Source organism: Telopea speciosissima, chromosome 7 (genome assembly GCF_018873765.1).
Source record: "Telopea speciosissima isolate NSW1024214 ecotype Mountain lineage chromosome 7, Tspe_v1, whole genome shotgun sequence".
Lineage (NCBI taxonomy): Eukaryota > Viridiplantae > Streptophyta > Magnoliopsida > Proteales > Proteaceae > Telopea > Telopea speciosissima.
In genome coordinates this window covers 41,070,426-41,080,553 of record NC_057922.1, presented here as the reverse complement: position 1 = coordinate 41,080,553, position 10,128 = coordinate 41,070,426, and the positions used below count along the sequence as shown (strand labels likewise).

Below are 10,128 nucleotides of genomic sequence, written 5' to 3'. Positions count from 1 at the left end.
CTAAGGGGCCCATTGTAATCACATTCAAATTTGATTGATTGGCGTGATTCTTTCAGTGCTCAATCCAAACTTGATTTTCTCGATTCCTGGGCGCTTCCAGCTATTCTTAGCATCTTTTGCTCCGTTTTCATAAAAATTCACCTAAAACCTAAAAAACACAAGAAAACACCGAAGTAACTCTGTCCAATGTGGTAAAATGTATGCTTTATGCCCTAAGATTTCACACATAAATGTGCTCATCAATTCTCTCTGTCTTTGCTTCTTGGTTTTTTACCGTAATTGGAAAGTATTTTCAGCCTCCTATCTTTATTGGTTAAGCACAACCCGAGTATGTCTCAACATTGTCCAGTGAGTGAGTGCGACAACTAATGCAAGGCTGTTTCATCTTAGATGCTTATTCACACAACCTGGATTGCATTGTAAGGGGGTTATCTGTAGTATTGAGTGACAGGTTACATGACTCAACCCCGCAGTTTCTTTTAACAACTACATAGTGAATTAAGTTGTTAGCCATTAAGTCAAGATAAATCTATCCCTTATAGTATTATTGTTCTATTGACACCAAGTCTTTCTTAGATGAACCAATAATTAAAATGAAGATTAATCTATATTCATGTATAATAATTTATATGAAATGGTTTCTTACATAACCTAATTAGGAAGGCGTTATATATGTTAGATCAAATGAGATCTAAATTTGGTAAACAAATAGCATTAAAGGTTCTTTACTCATAAGTTTGTCAAAAAATGAATTTTATCATGTGATGAAATAAAGCTTTAAAAATATAATAAATAACAAAATAATTGAAAAACAATTAAAAAAATAAAATGACGATATATAGAAAATTGGTAGAGAACATATAAAAATTAAATTTGATTTGGGATTTAACATATTACCAATGTTAATATTATCTTATCACCGTGCAACATAGCAAAATTAAATGGATCACCTAACCTAGAAAGGGCTGTAAAAAGAATCTTTTTGCCAAACGTTTGAAATGTTTGTCAAATAATTTGATGATTAACTATCATTGCAAACAAGGTTCAAGTAAGCGGTTTGCAATTGAATCTTTCAAGTAAGTGGATTCATCAAAAAAAGAAGGGGTATGTGGGTTTAGTCCTACATCAGGTGTGTGAGTGTGGTGTGTGTTGTATATATCCGCCATTCCACGGTCCTAAAAGTCGGTTAACCTTTTGGGATTGGTGTGTGATTTGTGTGATTATACTTTCATCAAAACAAGAAATGGTGCATGGGTTTAGTCCTACATCGGATGTGTGAATGTGGCGTGTGTTGTGTATATCTGCCATTCCACGGTCCTAAAAGTCGATTATCCTCCTCTTCCTACAGTGAGCGCGATTTAGCTCCTCCAAGTAGATCCAGAGTCAGCACTGAAAGGAATCGGCGATCAAGAGCGCGGATCACCTCCTCATACATGAAGAGTGACGGTTTCGTGACGATACGTATCATCCCATACGCTTCACGTACGGATAGCTCATTCGGGCTAAGGCGTTTCGCGCTGTTTCCGCTCCGGAGTGTTCGTAGACTCGTATCTCGTAATAGGCAACGAACATTTTCTGAGTTATCAATTCGCTGATTCCCCACTGCCCACTGCGCCACTCGGCGCTACGTAACTGCGTTCGGTTCTCTCTTGCACGCCTTTAGAATCTGTGCCCCCTGAACCTCTGAGAAACAACAACTACCAGGAACAAAACGCAAGGGGAATCAATCCTGCGTAACTGCGTTCATTTAGCATTTTGCTTCACTTTCCTTCCAAGTTCGTCAGTTCCCGTGGACGTTGGACTTGGCGTTTATCGCTCTTTTTATCTCCGTACCTGGAAATATGTTCAAGAAGTGAGTCTCTATCTCCATCTTCGTTTTCTTTTCTTTTTGTGATTCAGTATGTTTGAATGGCTCTCAATGCTAATGGTTTTAAGCTCGAATGGAAAGATTGACCTATTGAGTTAGCATTTAGTATGTTATCCTTTTTCGTCTCTTCCCCACAGATCTAGGGTTGATGTATATACCCGTGAAAAGAAATCAGTTGAATCGGTCCCTATATTTATTAGATTTCAACTGCAGATGGTTGACATGCTAGTTTTATTGATTCTGTTTTTTGTACTTCCGAACAAGTATTTAGTGCTAATAACCTTAAAATTGTTATTGGGAAATCCCATATATTCGTTTGTTGACCTAGGCGCCAAATGATGGTATTGTACTGGTATCACTTCGTTTATTTCTTAATTTTTGGTTGTTAAATTGTCAATTAATATTGTTTCTTCCAACCCATTCCCGGGGGGGGGGGGAATGGAAAGTGATGATAGGCTGATTGAAAAGGGGTTTGCAAATGTAAAGGATTTAAATTTTCAGAAATAAGGATAAGTTAATGTTGATTCATTGTTTGAAACGGCTTAAGGTAGTGGAATACGGTTGTCATGGATTTGGTTCTAGCAACTGAAGAATAGGGTCTATTGATGGGAGGGTAAGGGATAGGGGTAGATAAAGGATGGTAGAGGAGTGGATAAATTATGGTTGTTATTTGGTCTTGCTGTTGGCAAGGATCCCAAAAATCAAACAGCGGCAATAAAATTAATGAAAAAGATTGACCCCCCCCCCCCAAAAAAAAAGAAGGAAAAGAGTTTGTGTGTTCACCTATTGTCTTTGTGCGCATATATGTGTGTTTATGTCCTCTAAGCATCTATTCTTAGGATCTGTAGCTATGAGGAAACAACAAACAGGTATAGGCACCTGGAACTTTGATAGCATTCAAATTTGGGCTCAGTGGTGCAATGGACAAAAAGGGAAATATCTAGGACACCTATCAAAATTTTCTAAAACGTAAGAGTTTTTGTCTTAAAAAAATTAAAACATATTGTAGTAGAAGTGTAGAACTGGTAATAACTCTAAAAGACCAAATCATCATAAAGCAATCACTTAAAAATATTGTTTTGACTCAATACCATTTGGTTATTCTTTATTTTAATTCATATATTGTGAGTGTTTGTCAATTAATTTATTATATTTTGATTCTTTTTTTGGTGCTCAATCATATTTTAGTTTGGGTTATGATAGTTATAACCCTGTTGATTCAGTAACAAAGCACAACTGTTGAACATTTTAAGAATCTTTACTTAATGAGGTTCCGCCTTCCAATTTTAATTTTGCTCCTAACAATCTTCTCTGTCTAATTATTACACCTTTTGCAACGTCTTCAGGTTCTCCTCTGAGGATGTATCCTCTCAAAATCAAGTGAAAGCATCTGTGCAGCGCAAGATCAGGCAAAGTATTGCAGATGAGGTGTGGTTTGAAACTGCCTCTTAATTTTCCCCTTGCTTTAGTTTTATTGCATCTAACAGTAGAAGCATTAATGAATTCACTTCAATTGCATCTGAGTTATCTCCCACTTGCATGGCAGTATCCAGGCCTGGAACCAGTGTTAGATGACTTGCTACCTAAGAAAGCACCCCTCATTGTTGTCAAATGGTTTGTTCACACTCTTCTTTATTCTTACCTTTTTTTACTAGTCATAAGCACTGAATTACGATTTTGTTGTGTGATATTATCTTAGTTGCTAATCCATTAGGTGGCATTTGGAAAGCACACGGAATGTGGTCATTTTGTCTTTGTTTTCCATAGCATCTGAAGACATAACTGCATAATGTTATCATCTCAAATGGATCACCACCACTCTTTTTTTAATAAATAACGAATGGTCATTACTTCTGTTAATAAAAATAGCAATAAATTCATAATGGGTTTGCCCCTTATTGAACATGATCATCCGGAGTTATAAAAAATAATTTAGTACCAAATGGAAATGAAATCATTCAGATTGCAATTAAATTTCTTAAATTATGTTCTTTCAAATGGATGCTTTTTTCTTGATCTGCATTAGTATTATTAAGCTTATGGTGCTTGGTTTGATCTATACTATTGTACGGAATTTCAGCCAGGTGACTACTATGAAGTTTGGACCTTTAAGTGCATGAGAGTTGGTTTGTTTCTGTTTTGTTCAAGTGTAAATGTTTCCTAGTCACCCATATTTTGCGTAAGTAAAATTTCTTAATGGGTTTGCCCCTTATTGAACATGATCATCTGGAGTTATAAAAAATAATTTAGCATCAAATGGAAATGAAAGCATTCAGATTGCAATTAAATTTCTTAAATTATGTTCTTTCAAATGGATCTTTTTTTTTGTTGATCTGCATTAGTATTATTAAGCTTATGGTGGTTGGTTTGATCTATATTATTGTACGGAGTTTCAGCCAGGTGACTACTATGAAGTTTGGAACTTTAAGTGCGTGAGAGTTGGTTTGTTTCAGTTTTGTTCAAGTGTTATTTATGTTTCCCAGTCACCCATATTTTGCATAAGCAAGGCATCCTTTGCTATTTGTGACTTGTGAGCTAATCCCCTTTGAATTTGATTCATTATTGGCTTTCCGTTCTACCTGTTAGTTGTTTCTGACAATCCTGCTTATTTTAATTTTTAATTTTTCTGTCTAGTCAAAACCATCTGAATCTGGTTGTGGTGAACAATGTGCCTTTGTTTTTCAATGTTCGTGATGGTCCATACATGCCTACACTACGGCTGCTTCATCAATGTAAAGTACTTTTATGCTATTAACTTAATGAAACTGTGGTCTTTTTACTCTGACAGATATCTTCCATATTTAGGCAGTGATAAGTTGATCTTATGTTTCTGGTAATGAATAAACTCCATCTTTTCCCTTTATAATTTAGGCAGATGTCCGGAAATGAAATGATCATCCCATATGCATGAAACAATTGTCTAATGGAATAGGGTTAGTATCTGCCTGTTTGTTCTTATGCTCTGTTTTACAGATCCAACTATAATGAAAAAGCTGCAAGTGGATAGGGGTGCAATTAAATTTGTTCTTGCTGGTGCAAACATAATGTGTCCTGGCCTTACATCTCCTGGTGGGGTTTTGGATGATGATGTTCTGGAAGAAACACCTGTGGTATGCTGTTCACCTTTTTCAAATTTGATGTTATTGAACTGTGATGCGCTCTGAATGATCTTCATTCTTTGATTTGATAACATCCCACAGGACTTACCATTACGTGTGTTATTACACATTTGCCAGAGATTTGAGACCAATTTTCTAGGTTGGGACTCCATGTGCAGCTTCTCCCATATAAAACTCATATAGATTAAACTGCTGCGCATATATCAGTTAATCTTGATGCAGATACATCACCAAAAGAGGCTTATATTGATGAGAACAAGTCCAGGGCTAGGTTATATACATGTTGGGCCTTTGGTCCCATGGGTTTTCAATGTAATAGGTCACTTTATGGACCTAAAGTAGGGGTAAATAGGTTGCATATAGGATTAGCCCCTATACTTAGTTTATTTTCATGTTTTAGTGTTTTAAATTTAACCGGTCCAAAATTGGTTTGACCAAGTGGTTCAATTTAAGTGACTTGAGTCGCTTTCTATTATTTGTTTAAATTATAAGTTTGGGTCTACACACCTCCACGAATTTGAGAGAGGCTGTGAATTGTAATAAGGTCGGCTATGGGCCTCTTAGTCTCCTAGTCTGAAAAGGATTAAGGCCTTTGGCCAATATAAATAAAGGAAAATCGTGGGGAGCTGATTACCTCACTGTTTTAGAAAATTCTGCTCAAGCTGCTCTGCAACTTTGTTCTCTCCATTGGAGATTATCTTGTGTTTGATCAAGGCTGGTGGGATTGGTGTTTGATCCAATCGACACCTTGCGGTGTGAAGCCCGGGTGGTTCGTTGGTGGGATTGGTGTCTGACCCAATCGACATTCTGCGGTGCGAAGCCTGAGTGGTTCCGCTCAAGTTCTACTTTCTAGTTTCAGTCAAAGATTCAATTTTTATTCAAGCTACTTCAACAACAAGCTGCTGCCAATAGCTTTCTGCAATTACAAGTGAGTTGGAAGCATCCCCCATCCCCATCTTTCTTCTCCTAATCTTCTACAGCCCCTACCCTAACTTTCTCCCTTTTTGCTTTCAATTTCCTAACAACCATAATTCTGTCCAGACCTAACCAACTATCAGAAATTCATCAAACAATACACCACATCTGGTATATTACATATGATCTCTTGGTTCCTGCATGGCCCATTTATGAAGAGCTTCCTACATGTCCCCAATATCTGCCATGTGACAGTTTGGATGAGGCCCAAATTTTGTGGACAGGTAACCTCAAGCACCCTTGCTCTCATATAAAATTTCAGCCCAAAATGGTTTTGCCAAGTGGCAAAAAAGAGCTTTGGGAAATCCAGCAGTTGGGAGAGTGCAAAGTAATGGCTAGAGTACCAGTAGGCATTCAAAGACATACACAGGGGTGCATGGCTGCATACCAATACCAGGGGGTATTTGATTGAATCTTGTTTAGGATAAAGGGATTCACATTCACCTGAACCCAAACCAAGCTAATCCATCAAGACACATCTTATGTTTGGCCATCATTCTACGATGACACTAAGACAAGACAAGATCCGACTTCAAGCTCAGGTGCTTACTGTCAGTTACCTGTCTTTTCTGTCTGGTCTGTCAGTTATCACATCTGTGTTGTAGCCTGTGATAGAATGGACTTCCACGGAGGGCGGGTGCACTATTTCTAACAGATTATGTCACTAATTGAGACTATTTCCTCTCTAACAGTTTGAACAGCTACTCCATCTGTCCGCATGGCAAAATGGGAGAGGGCCGCCAAAAGCCCTTCCTACGTGGGCCGTGCAAAAGCCTCTTTGCCATTACATACTGTTTTCTTCGGCAATATAAATTTTTAGCTATAATAAGTTATGCCTTATATAATAATATATGTGGTGATGGTATAGCTTGAAGTTTATATGCTTATAGCTTATTCCATATCTATACTTATGTTGTCCAAGCCTGGCTAAAGTTGCTGGTAAGTTAAACAAGTCCAGCCCTGGTAATCAAATGGTCACCCCTAATTTGTACCTGATCATGAATTCAATCCAATATTGGATGCTTGACAAATGTATGAATATATGAAAACCAGGAAATCTTTTTCTGTACATCACAAATCATGAACAGACCTGCCTTATAGGCTTGTATATCTGTAACTTTAAGTTCTAAGGAGACAGTAACTGGTGAATGGATTATGGCCATGTGATCAGAGTGTGATTAGTGAACGCAACTCTGCTATTGGATCACTCAGGCAGTAGAAGGTTGCTTCCTGCCAGATAACCTACTGGCTGATGTTTGCGCTGTTGTCGGATGTTCCTAATATGAGTTTACAATGCCAAGAGTAACTGATATTGGTAGGCTGATTCCAAAACCATCCACTTCATAGTTGTTCCCAGACCTCAGCACAAACAATAGGGTCTGTTCTGGGTAATATTACTCCTGTTGCCATCTGTTGATACTGTTACTCCCACTTGAAGATGCCCTAGCCATTTATTTGCATTTATAGTGACAACTATTGTAGCTATGCCTTTTTCCTTAGGAGGTTATGGCATCATTATTTGAAACTTAGATTGTTCCATTATCTTAACCAAAAAAAAAAAAGATTGTTCCATTATCTAATTTTTGATATTTAATGCTCTGCAGGCCATAATGGCTGAGGGAAAGCAACATGCTCTTGCTATTGGTTTCACAAAAATGTCTGCAAAAGACATGTGAGTAACATGTTTTATGTAATTTGTCATTGTTTATATTCTTGTATGAGTGTTTTGGCATTATATTGGTCACTTTGATGAGTATTCTTTTTTTTTCTTTCAATTTTGTAATTTCCCCTTGGTTATTTTTTTTTGGATTTTCTTTCATTATTTGTATACCAAATTTGTTTTAGAAGTTTCCTGTCCTGTTCTATTTTCAAAAATGGAAAAATTCAACTTGCAAATGAGTGAATGAATCATATAGATGACAATGATTCCTTGTTGACAGAAAAAATGGGACACCTTGGGTGAAAGCAAGCTTAGACCTTATAATGCAATCTGAAAATCCAGATTATGGATCTCAGATGCAAGCGGGGCCCAATGATCGAATCTGATATAAAGGAAGCAACTTAAACAAGGAAACTAAAAATGGAATATCCTACATATCTAACCCCTACCCAAAATGAAAGATTACATGATATTCTCCCAAGTAAAATAAATCTATTTAAATATCCTAGTAAACCAACAAACTTGTTTGGAATCGATTCCTTGTATTCTGGGAATCCCAAGGAGTCAAACCGGTCTAGTTAAGTATTTGTATCACCTTAGTTGTGTTTAGACTCTGATACTGCTCATGAATTTCCTTTGGTTGCTTGGATGAAGTTTGTTAGTCAGGAAGGTTAAGTAGTGTAGATTTAAAGTCTCTCTCTCTCTCTCCTCAGCAAGTGATTGTGGAGGTTTGGGGAGAATAGCCGTGGGTGACAATTGGAGATAAGTCATTTCTACATAGTTTAGGTATACCAATAGGGTATTTTGGTAATCATGCAGAAGCTTGGGAGTTAGAGAAGATAATTAAGGATGATCTACAACAACAACAACAACAAACTCAGCCTTGTCCCAACTTAATGGGATCGGCTACATGGACCCAAACAAAACAAAGTAAGGAAAACTGAGGTCTAGATGGAAAAAAAAAGGAATGAAGAGACGGTAAAAGAGGGATGGGAGATGAGATGAGAAATGAAAAATGGAAAATGACAAATGGAAGACTGACAATAAAAGAAAAAAGAAAGATGAACGCAATAGGAAAGAGGCACAGCCCAGCAAGTCAGGAGAATCTCAGCTAAATGGGATCTGCTAGATGGATCCTTGCCTCCAATAGGCTCTATCTGAGGTCATACTTGGTACAAGACCTAAACTATGCATGCCCTTCCTCACAACTTCTTCTATGGTCATTTTAGGCCTGCCCCTAGCTCTTTTAGCTCTTTCAATTAGAAGCATATCACTCCTCCTTACTGGGGCGTCCCTAGGCCTCCGCTGAACATGAGCATACCTCCTCGAACGACTCTCTTGGAGCTTGTCATTGATCGGGGCAACTCCCAAGTTAACTCTAATATGTTCATTCCTTACCTACTTTTCTCCACACATCCATCTTAACATCCTTATCTCTGCTACACATAGATTCTCAACATGACAATTCTTAACTACCCAACATTCTACCCATACATCATAGCTGGTCGTACAACAGTCCTATAGAACTTCCCTTTAAGTTTTAAAGGAATATATCGGTCACACAACACTCCAGACGCACCTCTCCACTTCATCCATCCCACTATAATTCTCTGTGAAACATCATCCTTTGTATAATCTTCTTTATTTATGATTGACCCCATATGTCTAAAAATAGTCTCTCTGCGGTATCTCTCTTTCCTCAATTTGCACCATGTACACATCATATACTCCGTCTTCGTTCTAATAATCTTAAGCCTCTTGTTTCCATGGTTGATCTCCGTAGCTCTAGCTTAGCACTAATCCCTGCTTTTGTCTTATTCACCAAAATGATATTATCGGGGAAGAGCATACACCACGGGACCTCGTCTTGGATGCTCTTGGTTAGGTGTTCCATGATAAGCGCAAAAAGATAAGGACTTAAAGTTGTTCCTTGATGTAACCTTATCGTAATTGGGAATTCCTTGCCTCGCCTTCCCCCAGATCTCACACTAGTCACCATGCCCTCATACATATCTTTAATTACATCCACATATTTACTCGACACCCCTTGCTTCCCTAGAACATGCCAGATTAAATCCCTAGGGACTCGGTCGTTAGCTTTTTCCAGGTTAATAAAGACCATATGAAGATCCTTCTTGCTATCTCTATATCTCTCCAAGAGCCTCCTCAATAGGTAGATAGCTTTTGTCGTGGATCTATCTGACATAAAGTCGAATTGGTTCACCAAGATATGAGTCTCTCTTCTCAAACGGGCTTCAAGGACCTTCTCCCAAAGTTTCATAATGTGACTCATTAGCTTTATGCTTCTATAGTTATTGCAGCTTCAAATAACACCTTTATTTTTGTAGATCGGGACTACCATGCTTCTCCTCCATTCATCTGGCATCGTCCTTGTGGTCATAATCATGTTAAACAGGTTGGTTAACCAATATACCCCATAACCTCCTAGGATTTTCCACACTTCTATTGGAATCTCATCTGGGCCTGGTATCTTGCATGCTTCCATC

At 37.8% G+C, this 10,128-nt stretch overlaps 1 protein-coding gene across 1 annotated transcript in view; it reads left to right on the top strand.

Moving 5' to 3' along the window:
- The first annotated feature begins 1,776 nt into the window (after positions 1–1,776).
- Positions 1,777–10,128, top strand: part of LOC122669588 (malignant T-cell-amplified sequence 1 homolog) — a 32,714-nt gene continuing 24,362 nt past the window's right edge. Inside the window, exons 1-6 of the mRNA XM_043866382.1 lie at positions 1,777–1,852; positions 3,214–3,295; positions 3,414–3,481; positions 4,502–4,599; positions 4,841–4,977; positions 7,566–7,633. Of these exons, the coding sequence (XP_043722317.1) occupies positions 1,842–1,852; positions 3,214–3,295; positions 3,414–3,481; positions 4,502–4,599; positions 4,841–4,977; positions 7,566–7,633 (464 nt within the window). The 5' untranslated portion in view covers positions 1,777–1,841. The remainder of the gene's footprint in view (positions 1,853–3,213; positions 3,296–3,413; positions 3,482–4,501; positions 4,600–4,840; positions 4,978–7,565; positions 7,634–10,128) is intronic.